At 55.6% G+C, this 18627-nt stretch overlaps 1 protein-coding gene across 8 annotated transcripts in view; it reads left to right on the forward strand.

Annotated features, from left to right (window-relative positions):
- NAV1 (neuron navigator 1) overlaps positions 1 to 18627 on the forward strand; it is a 174816-nt gene that overhangs the window by 121620 nt on the left and 34569 nt on the right. Inside the window, exons 1-2 of one of the 8 annotated variants that reach the window (XM_032466894.1) lie at positions 7526 to 7642; positions 9008 to 9438. The exons of 6 other annotated variants lie outside the window; for them this stretch is intronic. In XM_032466894.1, coding sequence (XP_032322785.1) covers positions 9317 to 9438 — 122 coding nt within the window. In that variant the 5' untranslated portion in view covers positions 7526 to 7642; positions 9008 to 9316. Of the gene's footprint in view, positions 1 to 7039; positions 7643 to 9007; positions 9439 to 18627 lie in introns of those variants that run through there. One more of the 8 variants, XM_032466892.1, reaches the window with a different exon arrangement.

Genomic DNA, 18627 nt, shown 5'->3' on the forward strand with positions numbered 1-18627 from the left:
GGAACCTAGGGGCCTCCTGGGAGCTCTCCTTTTGAAATCCTGAGCAAGCCGTCTCCCTCTGGGTCTCCAGGGTGTAACGCGTTTACGGGCCAGCTGGCAAGAAAGAAAACTCTACAGATAACGTGTGGTCCCAGACGTCGCCTTAGCCGAAGCGCTGAGAAGGCAACAGGTCATGGCACGGCCTTGCCCCGCGTGCTCCTCGGAAGTGTGTAGGGGGGTGCAGCGCGGGGGTGGAGGCGCGCTCAGCACACACGAGGTCCTGGGTTCAGTCCCTGACGCCTCCTCTAAAAATAAATACACGAGTGACCCTAAAGTGAAGAAAGAAAAGAAATGCAGGGGGAACAAGCCTTGGGTGTGCGACCGTAAGGTTGCTGAGGAGGCGGAGACAGAGCAGTGAGGCAGGGACAAGCCACGGTGTGGTTACCGCAGAATCGTCTTCGAGGACTGTGCTCAGAATCCTTGTCTGCCAGCTGAGGGAGGACATCCAGATTTCTGTGGGGTGAGGACACTGTTCCTTTGCTGCATCCACCTCACAGTGGTAACTGGCAAAATTTTCCCCCACGAAGCTTTATTTTTGGAGACCACTGTAATTTGCATGTTGGGACCTATTATTAACTGCTAGTTTTCTGCTGTTATTGGAAATCTTTACGTTAGAGAAGAATGTACGGGTTGTTCTTTGAGGGGAAGGGAGGCTGGGATGAAAAATACCTTGTGTGGCATCTCGATCTGTCCGGGACCTGAGGACCGTTAGAAACCCGTATCCCCCCAGGCAAAGGAAGTTCTCTTGGCTGCCCGCCCGAAACTGTCTTCCCAAATGAAGAGGTGGCTACTTCAAGGGAGAAGATGATGGCGTAAATCCTTTTAAAGTTGCCTCTTCGGGAGCCACTGTGGTGTAAACACTGCAGTCTGTCCCGAAGGACGGAACTGATGACGAACTACGTGGCGTAATTCATAAATGGAGGACGCAGAAGCAATTGTCCCGGGTTAAGTTTCAGCCCATAATTGGGTGGTTGGAGAAGCCCCTACTTAATTAAATTCCACCATGGAGTGGATGACGGGAAAATTCAGTGACCTTACATTTGGAGTTGGAGAGTGGTTCAGGTCGGTGTAAGGAAGAATCTGTCCAGTGTCCTGGTTAGGGGAAGAGACTGGGGTAACGTGTGGCCTCCGCAGGGTTCCCCCAGCAATCTCTTCAAAGGGGCACTGTTTGACCGAAGCACTGTGTGCTCTGCGTTGGCCGGGATAAGTGCACATTATGAGGTCAGACAGCGTCACACATGACTTCCCTGCAAATTCTGCTTTGGTCCTTCATTTTTAGGCTGTTCTGGGCAAGTTCCACAAAGGAGGGCTTTCCAAAAGCATTAGGGCCACGTGCGTGTTGGCCTCTGGTGGGGAGATGGCAGGGTTTGTCCCTGAACTGAAGGGGGTGACTATATGGTTGTCCTGTGCCCTTCCAGCTACAGGAGCCCGAGCTGAAGTTGTTCAGCTCTTTGCCAGAGTAGGTGTCTGCCAGTTTGCAGGCAGATGCCCGAGGCAGGGGAGAGTGAGTGAGGGAACGCCCGGGGGAGATAGCTGTTGTGAAAGCTTTTCACAATTATTGTCTGTCCACGGGGCCTTCTTTCCTGCCCTGGAACCTGGCAGCGTTCTCAGCCATATCCTTTCTGGAGAAAATATGACATGACCCTTTGACTCATTCATTCAACAAGGGTTTACTGAGAACCCACTGTGTGCCAGCCCTGCCATCCAACTTCCCTTACCCTGTACCGAGGGCGACCTCCCGGGGGAGTGGGGAGAGGACTCCAGTAAGTCAGCAGGCCCCTGGGTGAGGGCCCCTGGGTGGCCCCAGGTGACGGGTGGGCAGGGAGGAGGAGGGAGCCTGGATCCTGGTGGGGCAGGGAGACCCCAGTGTCACTGAGGCTGACAAAGGGAGAATTTCAAGGAGTGACTGACACTGTTGAATTCAACTGAGGGGCTGGAAAGACAGGACTAAAAAGTCTTCATTGAATTTAGCAACGAGCAGCTCCTTGGCAGCCCTGGCCGGAGAGTCTGGGGAAGCAGTGGGGAAGGAAGCCCAGTCCAGCGAGTGGAGGCGAAGGGGAGGAAAGGTGGGGATGGCGGTGCAGGGGGTGAAGGGACAGACGCCGCGGAAGGCCGTTCAGTCCTGAGTGAGGAGCACCAGACCCACCCAGCAGAGCCATCCCCTGGGGCTGCTTTTACCTCAGGGTACAGTTTTATTTTTCCTATTACATCATCTTCGATTCTGACACCCATTCTGATGTGGGGTTCCCCCCAACCAGTTCTCTGACACCACAGTGTCCCACAGTTCAGCTCAGTTCAGACAGTTTCCCTGGAGAGGCAGCAGATCCCACAGGTGAAGGGCTCAGTCCTGCAAGACTGTCCCCCACCCCCTGCAGACACTGATGGCAAGTCTGGCTGTCACCTGATCTGACCAACCGCTGTAGCACGGAGGTTCCCACAGTCTCTTCCTTGGGTTCCGTTAACGTGCTGGAGCGGCTCACCAAACTCAGGAGAACACTGCCGTTCTAGATTACCGGTCAGTCATAAAAGGTTGTAACTCAGGAACAGCCAGATCAAAGAGCTGCATGGGACAGGTGATGGGGAAACGGGGGTGGAGCGTCCGCGCTGTCTGGGCGCCACTCTCCCAGCCCCTCCACGCCTTCACCAACCCGGGAGCTCTCGGAACCCCGAGTCTTTAGGTTTATGTAGGCTTCATTATATAGGCAGGACTGATTAAATCCTTACCTGTTAGTCCAACCTCCAGCCCCGGACCCCTGCCCGGAGGTCGGGGTGGGGCTGAAAGTTTCTGCCCTCTAGTCTCGGGGTTGGTTCTCCTGGTGGCCAGCCCTCACATTCAGGTACTTTATAAAAGTCACCCCATTAACATGCCAAAAGACACTTTTACCACCCTCAGCACTCAGGAAACTCCTAGAGTTTTAGGAGCTCTGGGCCAGAGATGGGGTCGAAGACCAAATATATCTATTTCTTGTTATAAATCATAGTATCACAAACCTAACTAGTTTTTTTAAATGGGGGAAAACTCCATTTCGTTCAATATTTATAATGGGCTCTCAAAATGAAATTAGCAATAAAGCTCACATGAATAATTTGTTTCTTACAGTGGAATTTTACCAGAGTGTTAATGAAAATGTAGTATCAGGTATAATGTTTAAAAAAAACAAAGCCAGTCAGGAACAGAGGAACACCTTTAGATACTGTGAGATAAAGCTTCAGAGAAACCAGTGCCCTCAGACATCAGTGAGAAGGCAAAGTGAAGACGGCCCGCCCCTGCTGTCTCGCCTGCATGCTGCGCCTTGCGCATTCTACACTTCAGCTGCTCTCAACCAACTGGAAAGAGCTGATAAAAAACCCCAAAATCTTATCCTAGTAAAATTAAAATGAAATCTTCCGCATAAACAAGGATAAAACCCCTCAAGGTGAAGTAAGGGCGGCTTGTTTTCGGCTCACTCGCTTTTAACATCTTTGTGCAGGGGCAGTAGTGACTGGAACCAGCACGGCCGCAGGCCGGGGACGACTCTGGCTTCTGTGGCCACACGCAGGCTGCGGAATTGTTTGAATTCTTAGTCTGACTGCAGTAGCACAAGTGTCCTGGTGGTGTGGATGGTGGAGCCCGGCAGCTGCCATATAGGTCCATGAGTTCCCATCTGTGGGGAAGCACCTCGAAGGCGAAACCATTAAAGAGAACGTACTCCTGGTACCTGAAATGGGGAAGGGGCTTCTAGAAGGAAGGAAGGCTTTTTGGGTTTTGGCTTGGGGTTTTTTAAATTATAGAGGGTGGGCAGCAAAGCTCCCGCACGAAAGAGTAGCCTTTGAAGAGTTAAAAGTTGCCTCTAAAAGTTAAGATGTTCCAAGGAACAGACTGAAAATGAAGGGGGAAAGGCACAGTGGGGGCTCGTTCGGAGCCTGCACAGGAGTGTGGAAGTCCTCAGTGTCCCCGAGTCTTCGTAGAGGTGGTCTGGATTCTGGCGCTGCAGTCATGTTTTCAAGCCTTTGAAAAGCCTGGTTCTCTGAACACGTCACACTTCCTTGTTAATTCTGGAGCAAGCCATTTTATCAGTTTTTATTTAACCATTTTTCATCTCTTCAAGGGGCTCTCTGTTTGGTAACGGAACATTGGACCTCTCTGATGTCCTGGGTTGCTGCCCAAGAAGGCAGACTCCAAAACATTCTCGGTTTTAAGGCCTCAGAATCCCCACTTCCTGGCTGCTTAGTTTTTCTCCGTGTTCTGCCTTCAGCTGACTGAATATGTAGCCGTTGTCTGCATTTCCACCCTGAAGGAAAATTCCTTCTGCAGACTAACAGGTTTCTCTCCTAACACATCCAGTGTTTCTTATACTTACTCCTCCAGGGCTCTGGAAAGGGGCACAGAACTAACGAGAAATTCTTTTCTTTTTTTCTTTTCTACTTTGATTATCTTTGTGATTGATCAGAAAAGGATTCTCTCTTGTCCCCAAAGAGTTCCTTCTGTGGTCAAAAGTACAGCAGCTGGTCTGGCGTAAGAGCAAGCTCTCAGCACAGCAGGGAGCTGCGCTGACCAGGCACCGCCCCCGGCCCTCTCCGCCCCGGGCCCTCACCGCCCCCGGCCCTCACCGCCCCGGGCCCTCACCGCCCCGGGCCCTCTCCGCCCCCGGCCCTCTCCGCCCCGGGCCCTCTCCGCCCCGGGTCCTCACCGTGGCCGCCTCCTGTCCTGCTCTCCGGACTGAAGGCGCTCTCCCTCAACCCCTGCCCAGCAGCCTGCCCAAGTTTGTCTTCCCTGCCCGAAACCCGCCCAGCATCCCAAAGAGCAGCTCCTCCAGACCTCCCCAGGGGAAGGAGTTCTTCCAGCCTCTTCATTCCACCTTCTGGGTTGGGGTGGAGACCCCTCTGCATTCGTACTGGGTCTGCATCTTCCGTGCTGTCCTCAGACGCCATCACCCCAAGTCGGCTCCCCTGGGCGGCATGCTGTTGCCCTTGGAGACTGCTGTGGGCTTGTGTTACCCACTCCCTCCAGGGCGCGTGGGTCCGGGGGCTCCGCCGGGACCCCCACACTCAGTCTAGCCGGGCCTGCCCTGGTGCCACCTGCCCAGACCCGGCTTTGGTGCCCCCAACAAGTGAGTGCCCAAGCGAGGCAACCAGGGGGAACACACAGGGAACACACGGGGAACGTGGGACCAGCCGGTGGTGGGCGGGGCGTGGGCGGTGGGCGGGGCTTAGTGTGGGGGCCCGAGCCGGGCTCAGAGTGGACGAGCTTGCAGTGGGAGGGGAAGTTCTGGAGCCGCTTGCTGTCCTCGACTTGGTCTGGAGAGAGTGACCGGGGTCCTTCCCGACGCGGCCATCAGGAAGGCCCTACTGACTCCCAGTTTAGGCGACCCACCCCCTTTGCCCCCAGGGCCATAGGGTGCCCGCCTGAGCCTAATGTCCCAGCGCAGTGCCCACTGTGGGCCTCACTATGAGGGGTGTTTGATTTTTATTTGTCGTTACAAAGACTTTTTTGCAAAGCGATGTCCTGGGGATTGCATTTAACACTCAGGGGCCACAGGGTCCCAACGCACTCCCAGAAGTGGAAGATCGTGGGCAGGGGTCCACGGAGCGCCCCACCCACCCCAGGCCAGGGCACCTGAGTCATAACGAGCTGCCCTTCATGTCTCCACCCACTGCTGCAGGCGTGTGGCGGTGCAGAGGGTGGGAAGCAGGGTGAGCAGGCAGGAAGGGAGCTGCCAGATTGAGCGCCCTACCGCCTTCGTGCACTCAGGCCCCTCCTCTGGTTGCCCAGAGGCAGCCCCTCTTTCAGAAACACTGAGTTTTGGTGTGCAGGCCTTTGAGGTCTTGGACTAACCCCGTTTCTTTTCCACTATTCTCAATGCTGACCTCAGTCACTCGAGGTGCGGTGTCAAAGTGATGGAGCAGACACAAATTAAATTTGACCTGGAGACCACCTTTCCAAGCGGTGTAAGTGATCCCGGCCCTCCAGTGGGACACCACGTGAAAAGCTGCCAGGCAGCGCACCGCGGAAGCAACGCCAAATGGTTCCCTCATGATCTGAGCAAATGCCTGGTTTAGTTTTGCTAGTCTGTGACCACCCTAACTTCAGTGATTGCTGGTGATGGTAGTGTTTATAGTCTACGTAGTGGTTAAAGACGGTCTTTAGAGTCAGACACCTCCTGGTATTAAATTGAGTCTGGTTCTTAACCAGCTGTGGGACTGGAGCGGGCACGTGACTTTACTTGTCTTGAATTTCTGTTCTCTTACGGGTGAAGGGGAAGTGATGTCTAACTCCAGGCTGATACGGAGATTGCGTGAGGTTGTACATGTATGTAACAGTGCTTGAACACACACTTAAATACTACATGTGAATATGGTTACTGTTATTTTCGTAATGATCCAGTGATACTCACAAAGGAAAATAAGATTAGAATACATGCATGGGCCAGCACGAATCTGGCATCTCCACTAGAATGTAGAGTAAAAGCCATGTTCTTCTGACCAAAGAAAGTGCCATGGGTCAGTGTAAATGGGAGCGTATTAAAGAAGCCTTTTAATAGCGAGCATTTGAGAATCGCTGTTTGGATTTCCACAGTGCACTAGGTGGTGGAAAAGTGGAGAAACTGCTTTGATCTGAACGAGTTTGTGGGCGGACAACCGTGAGTGAGCTTGGTGATGTCACCGACTCCACAGGCTGAAGGGCTGTCACCTCCGCTCCAGGGTTTCTGGGGTCAGATGATGGGAGCAGAGTCCTCTGGTGCCCACTGCTATCATTTCAGGGTGTCTTCCAGAAAGCCTCGAGTTCGGTAAAGCCGCGGACTTTGCTCTGGAGACGTGCAGGGCGCTGCTGCGTTACGTCCAGCGGTGTCGAGTGGTGTGGGCTGTGTCTGCCCTGGTGGACGTAAGTCATAGCTGACGCTCAGTCAGATCCCAGCCCGCCTGCCAGCAAGAGAGCAGCAGCCTTCCACAAGGCAGTCTCAGACTTACACACGGATGGGTTTGTTACAGTGGAAATCCTTACTGTTAACTCCACAGAAATTAACTCGTGTGCAGTCATGAAGTGTGCCCTTGCTCTCCTCCCTTCTCACGACTCTTTCTTTTGAAATAGTCGTATCGGGGTCCCCACTGGATAAGCTCCCCGGGAACAAGCTGATGAGCCTCTCTGGTTCCTTGTCGCCCTCGGGTTCTGATTCTTTGTGGGGAGAAACCTTATCACCCTGGCCTCCTACCCCCTCCCGCCCTCACACATGACTGACACTTTTAGTTTGGGGCTTAAAGGAGGGTGGGGTATAAAGAGGACGGGCAGAAGCTGTGGGAATGAAGAAATCCAGCCAGAGCCCCTGAGTCAGAACTTCAGTGACCTCAGTCGGCTGTATAGAACTCTCCATAATCTGGAAAACAGCTTCATCTTTTATCTTGTTTATGACTCTTCAGACTGGGGTGTTTCTCCCTTACTTTTAGTGAAGGGACAAGGGTTTTTGTGCAGCCCTGCCTCTGGCTTGCCTGAGAGTGCAGCCTTCTTTGTCCAAGGCTGTTTGCTGAACTTCTCCCTCGGGGTCTCGGGAGGGCGTGCGCTCCTGAAGGGGCAGCCGTGTCTGCTGTGCGCGGGTTTCTCGGGATCCGTTGTGAAAAGGGAGACAAGGTAAGGGTCCGGACGGCACTCCCTGGGTGCACGACAGGTGTCGGCTGTCGCGTTCGCTGTGCTTGTCCCCAGCTGGTCTTGGCGCTCACAGGCGTCTGGGTGTGAAAGGCACGGGGTCTCCGGGGTGCACTGCCGGCCGGTTCAGGGAGCTGGCGCCCACGCAGGCGGGCACGGGGAATTAGAGTCCCGTGCGTTTCCCTTCAGGCTTCAGGATTTGGAATTTGCGTCTGTTTCTGTGCCGCTTTCCCTCTGAACGGCCCCTGTTACGTTTTTCTTGGGTGGATTAAATGTGGACAGCATTAGCGCAACCACAGACAGGAAACTTGGGTGGCACGTTGCCCTCTCTGCTGAGTCAGGGGTTTTGACTGAACAAGGAGGCTCAGTGAACAGAAGGAAGACGGCCTCCTTGGTTTATGCAGAAACACTAGGAAGTTGGCAAGTGGTCTTCCCGTTTAGGGGAGTGAGAGAGAAGGAAGGTGATAAGGGAAGGCCAGGGACTGTGGAGGGAGGGCTGAGCGTGATGCCGAGAAGCCAGAAGAGGGGTGATGTGCTCAGAGGGAGCGCCGGGCCGCTGGCTGGGGTCGAGGTAGGAAGCCTCATTCTGGCGCCGCGAGAGGGCGGCTTCCAGGCTGGAGGTGTTTATGGCCAGCTCAGCGTCCCACACCAGCAGCCTGGCCCGGGTCCTCCAGATCTGCTCAGAGTGCACAGAGTCTGTGGCCCAGGATGGAATGAGGGCCCGGCTCCTCCCTGTCACCTCCCCTGCTCCTCGCATTGCGAACCGGGCTGATTGGAGATCCGAAGGTGACTGGCGGCTTGTTCCTGTCAGGGACTCCCTTGTTGCCGCGACCCTCACGGGGATGCCGGGACCTGTGCCCGCTGCCGTGAGACTCTTCCAGCCGTCCCTGTGGCAGGGTTTGTGCTTCTACTAAAAAAGGCTTTGCTTCTGGCGGCCCTGCATAAATTATTCTGAAAGCTACAAATCTGTTTGAATCCCCTCCTGTTTTGTGGCTCTGCCTGATTCCAGTGGTGGGTGGGGCAAGGGACAAGCCACCCTGGGGCTTTTCTTCTCTTCTTCCCCTGCCCCGCCCTCCCCACCCCCACCCTTCTATTTCCTGAGTCAAAAACAGCTGGGAGAATTGCTGGCAGAAGAATCTTGTTTTAACTTGTAAACTGAGCGAGTTAGATCAGAAAGGCACTGATGGGGAGGACGAGCAGAGGGCCCTCTCGGTTCAGAGCTGCTTTACGTCTGAGGCTTTGAGGAGTTACTCTTTTCCGTTTCGCTTTGGTGTGGTCTCGCCCAGCAGGCAGCGAACTTTGGCCTTCTGGGCCAGATCTCGTCTACGCCTGTTTTTGTTTGGCCCGCAGAGCTAAGAATGGCTTTCACGTTCTTAAGGAACTGGAGGGGAAGGTTAAAAGAAGAAGAGTATTTCATGACACGTGATCTCTTCGTCCGGACCTACAGTTATCTCAGACATCGCTGCGTTCGTTTGTCTCCACGTGGTCTGTCCTGCTCTCTGCTGCAGGGGCAGAGCTGAATGGCTGCAACAGAACACATGGCCTGCAAAGCCCAACCCATCAACTGTCTGGTTCTTTACAGGAGAAATTTGCCAACCCCTGCGCTAGGCACTTAACCTGAACCTTGCCTACACTGCACAGTATTTTCAAGGTGTCCTAATGCCTCACTGGTTTAAAGACGATGCAGAAATGCAAACATGCTGTATTGGTTCCTTTGAGTCAGCAGGGGATTTGGGACAAGTGTGCTGCCCGACCCCTAAGGAAGTGCCTGGAAGAGTGAGGTGAGGAGTGGGGGAGGGGCAGGAAGTATCTCATGAGATTTTAAATCAAATAGTACTTTCATCCCTCTCCAGAAATCTGTAAAATGGGACGTCTCCGATGGCTTCAGAAAGAGAAGGAAACGCTGGCTCCAAAAAGCACCCTGTTCTCAGAGCTTCATTCGGGCCTCTGATCAGAACAGGGAAACTCAGATTCAGATCGTTCTTGGTCAGCTGACACCTTAATTCTGGGACTTGTTTGTTTTGTCAAGATTTTGTTTTTGCCCAAGAATCAAAATTATTTCCCCAGACGTTCAGCTTCCCAAACATTTTGCTTCGAGGTGTTGAATTACCTGTTTATCCTCGGGAAGTGAGGCAGGAACAGTAGGGGACTGCGCCTCCAGTGTGAGAGCGGTGGGGACGGGCCGTGTTCAGTGCCCCGGACCCCGCTCCCCGTGGCTGCCTGTTATCCTCCACCCCTTAGAGTTTTCCCTTTTCTTGAGATTCCTGGTTGGCTTTTACTCTGAAGGATTTACAGTTCCTCGTTTGGAAACATCTGAGAAAGAGGAAGATGCCCTTTATCTCTTTTTCTTTTTGTCCATTCCTACCCCTGTGAAAGTCGGCTAGGCGGGGCAGGGCTCGGGCAGGGCAAAGGGACATCTCTGAAACGAGAGAACTCAAACAAACTGGCTGGCCGAGTCAGAGTTCCTTGCACGCCCGGCCGCAGTTGGTCCTAATTAAGGAGACTCCGTTAACCCGCTTGACTCTTGCCCGCCCTCCGCTCCGGCCCTGCCTGCCGACGTGGCCAAGCCCCAGCCCACACCTCGGCCCACACCTCCGTCCTTCCCCGCCTTCTCACCGTCTCTGCCCAGCACCCTGCAGTTCCCCTTTCCCACGTGAGGATCCCAGTCAGATATACTGACGCCCCTCCTCCAGTTGCATCCATTGGTCCCACAAAGTGCTACCCGAGCTGTTTGCAGGACCGAGTAATTGTGTATCGTGTCACTCGAGGAGTGCACGCAGGTCCTGGTTGCATCATGAAAAGTGGGGTCTCGCCAGGGTTAGACTGCTGCCAAGTCAGAGCCTCGGTGACCATTCCTTCCTTCGTCCCGGCCTCTGCCCAGCGCTGCCGCTGAGGCCGGCTGGCGCGGCCATAAGGGCCTATGGCACCACGACGGAAGACCCCACGTTAGCACTTCCCCGAAGTGAAAACCAGCCTGAGTCACGGAGGAAGGAGGTCAGCGTCCAGTGCAGCTTCGTGGGGGCGTGTCTGCATCAGCAAAGAGCAAGCTGATTCTCATCACTTCGTGGTTTCTAACAAAGTGTCACAAGCTAGGTGGGGGCTTAAACAGTAGAAATGTATGTTCTCTCAGTCTTGGAGGCTAGAGCTCCAAGATCAAGGAGCCACCTGGGCGGGCTCCTCTGTGTCCTCCCGGGGCCACCTCTGCACGCGGGGAGAGGAGCAGCTCCAGTGCCACTCCCTCCTTAGAAGGGCGCCTGTCACGCTGGGTGGGGCCCCACCCTCTTGACCTTGTTGAACCTTAATTGCCTCCCTAAAGGTCCTGCCTCCGAATACAGTCACTGGGGGTTATGGCTTCAACCTAAGGGCTTGCAGGGGACACAGTTCGTCCACAATGATGGTCCAAATGTAAGAGGCTGTCTTAACCTTAGGCCAAAGATTTCATGGAGAGTCCGGAAGGCAGTGCTGGAAGCCGGGGGTTAGGAGACAAGGTGAGAATTTTTGAGACTTTTCCTGGTTCCTAGACATTTGAGCATCTGAAGGTATGACTGGACACCAGAAAATTGCACACGGGCACAGGATTTTGTGTCTGACTCCAAGAGGCCCAGTTCACCGGACCAGCTACGCCCTCCGTGACAGTAGGCTGGTTCCCCCAAGACACTCTGGCCGCTGATGAGGTGGCACCTGGACAGATCCAGGCACAGGCTTTATTGGGACCGAAGGGGTGACCCTACCGCGACCGCTAAAAACATGGACCCTCCAGGAAAGGGGAGGGTCTAATTTGGACGTGCTGGTGGGGTTGGAACTTCGGCAAGGACCAGTTGAGGGGCACTAAGGCTGGGGCCCGGCAGACAGGCGTCTCCCATTTCTGCGACATCCTCAGTGGACTGGGAGGCCGAGACCTCACGTCCCCGGTGGTGCCCAGCGGCCTGGGTTCATTCACACCAGCCCCCTCCCCACGCCACGGGCCGCTCTGGCGCTGACTGTAGAAATACGACCTGAGTGAGAAAGGGAAAAGGCAACGTGGAAATGGGTGCTCTCACAGTTGTGGGGCGGTCAAGGTCCAGTAGGGCATGGGGTCTAATTTTCTTGGCTTTCACGTCAGCTGGGTTTGAGCGCCAGGAAGCGTCCTCAGAACTGGTGGCGTCAGCCACCACCGTCTTCCAGTTGGGTCTGAGTGAGAACCCTCCACCTGGCTGTTGCAGCAGACACCCTAAAGTGGTGGTGCCTGTTTTCCCGGACTTTTCAACGGGGCCACCAGTGCCATGTAACTGAGCCGTGGAAAGCAAATCTGAATTTTCGGGTTCCCCAGCCTACGGCAGCCATTCACAAAATCGGCCTCAGCATTTGAAAGTTGAACAGAATTAATCAGATACTTCTGTGACTCAGACTGGAGTTTAGGAAGTGTCTTTAACAAGTTACTGAAACCATTAATTTTCTCATGGACTGGGTGGGAGTGTGAGCTCGCTGCCAAAGTGCTGAGGGGGCCGAGCAAACTTCGCTAATCGGACGCGCTCCCCAGCGCCCCGTCGGCCTCTGGTTACCTGGTTCTGTAAGGTTCCTCCTCCTTGCTGAGCTTTACCCTTAAGATTTGGCAAACCTTTAGCTCAAAAAATTTACATTGGCCCCCTCTCTCCACCTCCCCCCAGATCTTTCTCTCCTCCTTTCCTCCCGCTGCCAGGCTTCGTTGGCCGGATCAGACCAGCTTGCCATGGTCTCGGCCAAACCACACGTGTAATGAAGCAGACTCTGTGCTCTGGAAGCGCTGCGGCCACGTGGGGTGGGAGCAGGGAGGTTGCTGCCTTTGAGACCTTCGCCACACTCTCCAGGAGCGTGTTGGTTTCTCTCCGCGGCCTTGATTCCTTCAAAACTGAGCGTCACAAAATCGCACAGTTTCACTCTGACTCTTCCACGATCTATGTTTTTTCTTTTCTTTTTCCAAAATTTTAAGTCACTCATCCTTTTTAACCTCTCGAGTGCTCTCTGAGGAGTGTGGCTAATAATCCAGTGGATGTGCCCAGCAGTTCTGCCACATTTGGTGACATCAGGAGGAAGAGCAAGATTTAGCTGCAAACCACAGCTGCTTGAGCTCATGGCCCCACTACCCACTGGAGCAGCTGCGAGACGCGAGCTCTTCAAAGCAGCGTCAGTTTCACGGGCCAGAAGCTCCCTCTGGGGACAGAGCTCTCCAACAGAGACGCGGCACAAGTCACACACGTCCTTTTAAGGTTCCGAGTAGACACGTTTTTAAGAAGCAAAGCAGGTGAAGTTAATTGTAACATATTTTATTTAATGCAATGCATCTAAAATGTTGTCATTTAAATATGTAATGTAAAATTGCTTATAAGATGGGCTACATTCTTTTTCATGCTAAGTCTTTGAAATCTGGTGCTAAATCTTTGAAACCTTACCGTACATCTCAGTTTGGACCAGCCACGTGTCCAGTGCTCGGGCTGTGTGTGTAAGTGGCCGGTGGCTCCATGTTACACAGATCTGGGCGATTACCTCCTTGTAAGGAAGGGGAGCAAGGGTCTCACCTGCTGCAGGGACCGGAGAGGGAGCATCACGGACAGTTCTGTCAGGACCCGACGTCGCCGTGGCTGTGGGTGACCTCTGGCTGTCACTGGAGCCGTTCGCCTCGGAGCGGGCCTGAAGAAAGTGTGAAAGACAAGGAGGGTGGGGTCTCTTGGGAACTTTGGATCGAGAAAAGTGCAAGGCGTGTCCCCCTGTTCACCCGAACAAGACGAGGCCTAGATCAGGACAGGTCGCCACCCCTGCTGTTTGACTCAGGTTCCAGAACTCAGTGTCTTCCCATTGTCAGGAGTTCAGAATCCACGAGCACACTTCTGTAGCAGAAGCACAGGCCACGCACGAAAGGAAACATCCTGGACGTTGACCCACGGGGAGTCCCCGTGGTTAACCATTTTCTACCTGCAGACTCGGCAGTTTCGCGTGGTTTGACCTCTTCTGTTCCACCCCAGGCGGTGAGCTGGGGCTGGATGTTAACTCTGCCGTCGTTCCGGGGACATCGTGCAGGTTTTCAGAAGAGGACGTAGGAGTCAGTCCGGTCCACTTCCAGCCCCGACGTTAGGCTCCCCGAGAGGACAGATTAGTGTTGAGTCTCCTTACGAGACTCGCCCCTCACTAGGGAGCCGGTGTCAGAACTCGTGTGTGGGCGACTCCGCCCCGTCCCACGTCCGTCTGTCTCCTAGAATGCAGTCGCCCTTGTTGACTCCGTGAAGGGGCCCGGAGAGCCTCCAGTCTGCCTCCAGCTTCGTTTTACGAGTCGTCTGGGGACTCGGTTTCAGGAAGTTGGGCCACTGTGTTGTCAGAGGGCTTCCTGCTGCCTTGGCGCATGTCAGTCCAGGTGCACGGGGTGGTTCTTCTCTTGCCGGGATGGGCAGCTGGACGTCCTCAGTGTCTGCTGGGGGGTAGGGCTAGGCTTTCAGTTCCACAAACTCTGTCTGGGGGCAAAAATAATCCCAAAAGGAAGAAACCAGCTCGGCTCTTACACCAGCCTCTTGTGTTGTAGGTATTTCTCCACTGTCAGAGGAGAAAATCAGGTTTTGGGTACTTTGCGCTTTCCTATTACATGGTAAATAACCAGCGACGTTTGGTTCCTGCTTCACCGGGTGTATGCATTCGGGATGAAAGGAAAACCGATCCAGTGTTGGAGTCTGACTCCCGAGAACCAGGCTGCACTGGAGGAGCAGAGAGGACTTGTGTGACCACAGGCCGTCCGCCCTTCCCGCTGGCTCGCCCACACCCTTGGCCCCCTGGCTGCCTGCGGGCCTCCCTGGTCACTCGAGTTCTGTGGAACGGCTGGACCCGCTGTGTGGGGAGCTGTCCGTGGGGGAGAAGTCTGGGAGGGGCGGCCAGTCCCGGCCAAGAGCTGCATTAGTGTCTGTGCTCTTCCCAGAGCAGGGGGGCATTCCCCGCCCCGGGCTCTGTCCTGCATCCGCACAGACGTACACAGGGTGGTGTCTCCCCACAGTCCTTCTTGTCCTCCTCCAGAGGACATGGGTGCACCCACGCCCCGGAGACGAGTGTACCTGTGCTGGGGAGGGGCGGGCGAGCAGGAGGAGGGGTCCGCTCCCTGCTTACAGCCTCCACGGAGGGCTTGCTGCGTTAGCACTCGAGGGGCTAGGCTGTCCGAAGGAATGGTAGAGGGTCACGGCACGCTGCCCTCCGCCCTAACCACGAGAGCCAGCTGGGACGTAACAGAGAGAAGTCGGAAAAGAAAGAAGGAGACATCTGAGCATGCAGAGTGGCTAGCGGAACTGACTCCAGAAGCGGACGAGCCCTTCTTCCTCCAAGGGGCTCGGGGAGGGGGTTAACTGAGCAGAGATGAGGGTCAGGAGAAGGTAGCCGGGCTGCACACAGACTTCCAAAGGCTGCCCAGGGCCCAGCAAAGGGAGACTTAGGCACAGCAGACGCCTAACCCCTACCTCCTGCCCAGAGGCCTTCCCTCCCTGAGCAAAGCTGAGACACCGTCCCCCCCCCCCCCCCCGCTGGGTGCTCAGCAAGGGCCCCCCAGCAGTGCAGCACCGAGAAGTCCCAGAGCAGGCCGGAGGGCGAGGAAGACCCCGCAGAGCACAGGGGCCCCTCCCTGAGCGCTTGGAGGTTGTCACCTCGGGCCAGAACCCACAGCAGCCCCGCGAGCTGGCGGCCGGGCTGCCCAGCGCAGAGAGGCCTCTGTGGTCTCACGTGGTCAGACTTGAGCCCTCCAGGAAGGACAGCCCGGTCCTGCCCTTAGGTCACTTGAACCAGTGCCAAACCGACTTTTGCCAAAGTGACAGCAAGCCCAGATGTAGCTCTGCCGCGGGTGAGGCTGGCTCAGCCCTCGACCCCAGCAGCCTGACCGGGAGGGGGCGGTCCTCTTCCAGCGGAGGTGGTGCCGTTCGTGCCCACACAACACCTGGCGTGCTGTAAAACGTTACCAGACTCATGAAGAATCAGGAGACCATAACCGAGAGAGGAACAGTCAGCAGAAGCAGGCCAGTGGATGACTGACATGTGGGAACTGGCAGAAAGGACTGTTAGATACTTCTTATAAATATTTTTAAGGGTCTGGGAGAAAAGGTGGCTTTCACTCTTGAATAGATGGGGAATTTAAGCAGGGAACTAAAAGTCCTAAAAAGAGAAAGTTTGTGCATTCCCACTGGAGCAAGGATTATTTGGAAGCAAACTGCTGGTCATTCTCGGAGAACAGATATGTAGCAGCTCCAAACCGTAACCCTTCCCTGAGCTGATGCTTTTTGACTGCCACACAAGCCAGGACTGAAGTCTGCAGTCTGTCTAGGCCCACCACATACAGATGCGGTGTGAGGGACAGAGATGCGTGAGACGCCATCCTGCCGCCGGGAGACACAGTCTGGTGGAGACGTGTGGACAGGACCAGCTAGAGGCAGAGTGCTCCGCTAGAGACACAGGTGCGTCTGCCACAGGAGGGCGAGGAGGATCCTGGGGAGCCTCGGAGCAAACGTGCTGCTTGGTCTGGGCCCTGAGGAAAGGCAAGATTTCAGACGCACAGCCAGGGAGCTGCCCACGGGAAGCAGGCAGGGTTTGTGTTCATTCCTGTCAAGTCCTCGTGAAAATGCCCCTGTTGCATAAACCCGGCCTCTGGATCCCGAAGACCGAAGTGAGACTCGAGGACAGGCTTTTGGACGAAGTAGAAAAAGCAGCTTTATTTCTCTGCCAGGCAGAGGAGGTCACAGTGGGCCAGTGCCTCTGAGACTGTGAGCCTGCTGGGGAGAGAGACAGGGGCATTTGTAATAAAAGTTTAGGGGGCAGTGCTGCTTTCCGTAGAGATCGTATACAGGGTAACAAATTGTTGCAAAGTTCTTGTCTTTGCAGATGCAGCGGGTCCCCCTCCTTCTGCTGGGCTGCTGGGTGTGATGTTTCCTCCGGCTTTGGGACTCCTAATATTCTTGTGCCTGGAACAAAGAGTGCTTAGGGAGAGGGCCCGTGGAAAAGAGCTCTAGAGAAAACTTGTGCCACGTGGAGTCAGGTTGATAAATTCTTTGAGCCTTTTAGGCAGGCTGCAGTGTTTGTGCAGGTTGAGACCTGCACCGCGAACAACAGAATACAAAGAAACCACGAGGGGCTGAAAATAACTGTGTGCGTGCACAGTTGGGGTGAGTTATGAACAACAAGATACCGGAAACAAACCCCGCTACCATTTCTGAGGTGTCGGAGTCAAGAGCGCTGAGCACGATCCCTGCACGCGGCACCACGGGGCGGTGGGGCGGACCACCCAAGCCCCCTCCTCTCCAGCCCAGCCCTGGTCTGCAAGAGCATGAGAAAAACCGTTGAAATTATTATACGATTAGCAGTTACGAACACCGTCACTGATGACACAAGGGTCCTGCTCGGTCACTCTCAGACCCTAGAATCCTCTGCAGGACCGGGTCCTTGCGCAGTGATGGGACAAGAAGCAGTCCCTCACGCCCACACCTCAGGGAGAGCCCGAGGGGCCTAGGGGTTCGCAGCAGAGGGGGAGCCAGAGAAGGCGTGAGTGGAGACTTGTCCACACCCCACTGTGGGAGTCACGCCTGGATCTTGTCAGAGAATCGGGCCACTCCTTTATCTGAGGTCTCCCCCGTACGTGGCCTGTCCTTCAGATATGGCGTTTCATTTCTGTGTCTTTCCCCTCTTGGTTTGTGAGCTCGTTCTGGACAGTCACTCACTGTCAGGCGTCCCTCCAGCTGACACGGCCCCGTGTGTCCACTAGCTCAGTGGACGTCTGCCACATGGACATGGAATTCAAGCCTGGGCAGAGTGGATGGAACTTGAATCCACATGGTCTGGCCACTACATCTGTGCTCTCCGTGACCTCGCTGTGCTTGTGACGGCTCACAGACGGTCTTGAACAGCGGGACGGCGGCCTCTGACATGGCTGTGTCAGCGGTGAGGAGCTAGTGGAGGTTCGGGAAGAGCTACACCTTAGGGGGACTAGGCTTCTTGTATTCAGTGCGTCTTGGCAGGAGCAAGGCTCAGGCAGTGGGCGAATGAGAAGGTCTCACGGTAGATCTGACCAGAGTCAGGGCAGAAAGAAGACAGAGAGGCAGGAGGCGGTCCCGTCAGGGAGCCTGGCGCGGGACGTGGGGAGAAAGGAGAGGAGGTGTGTGCGCGGCGCTGAGGGGTCAGGAAAGCCCAGTATACCTCTCGTGGAAACAGGAACCGAGAAGTTTAGGATTTGGAGGGAGGGCTGAGGGGTACGAGGCGGCTGTAAGAGGGGAGACGAGACCCTGCCGGGAAGTCTGCTGTGCGCGCACAGCCTGCTCAGGGCCTTCGGGTCGCCGGGACAGGAGCCCTTTTCGTTGTCCCGTGCGTAGTGCCTCGTGAGGCTGCTTGTTCAGACCTCTTCCCCATTCTGTTCCGAGGGTGGGCGAGGGCGAGGGAGTGTCACCGCCCTTGCAACAACTGTCCCACGCCGTGCAAAGCGGACGGTGTAAAGCAACATAGGCCTGCGCGAGGGAGCACTTCTCTCACATTCGGGTCGCCGCCAGCGATGTCGTTTGGACACAGAACTGGGCGCAGGCAGCTCCCTGCGGCCTGTTTTCCTCACGTCCTGGTGCGTCTAGCCCCAGCTTGTCAGTGCCCGCCCTCTCCTGCCTGAGGCCCGGGCGAGAGACGCCTGCACGGAGCGGCAGATGGGAGACGGCGCAGCCCAGCCCAGAGCGAGCAGAGACTCTTGGTCCCCGACAGAAGGGGGCCCCGGCGCCCCGAGCCCCGGCCTGCCGTCCCCCTTCCTGCGGCGCCGGGTCAAAGCTGCCTTTCCCGCCCCCGCCCCGTGAGGTCCCATGAGCTCCCGCGGCGCCCGCGGCCCTCTGACTCCCCGGCGGACAGATCCCACAGGCTCCCCCGGAGCCCCGTTCGCACACCCGCAGCGGTCCCGTGTCGGGAGGGCGGGCCCAAGCAGCGCTCTTCTCCCAGCTCTTGATTCTGCAAAACATCGTCATCCGCACGGT

The sequence above is a fragment of the Camelus ferus genome, chromosome 23 (genome assembly GCF_009834535.1).
Source record: "Camelus ferus isolate YT-003-E chromosome 23, BCGSAC_Cfer_1.0, whole genome shotgun sequence".
In the NCBI taxonomy this organism is placed as follows: domain Eukaryota; kingdom Metazoa; phylum Chordata; class Mammalia; order Artiodactyla; family Camelidae; genus Camelus; species Camelus ferus.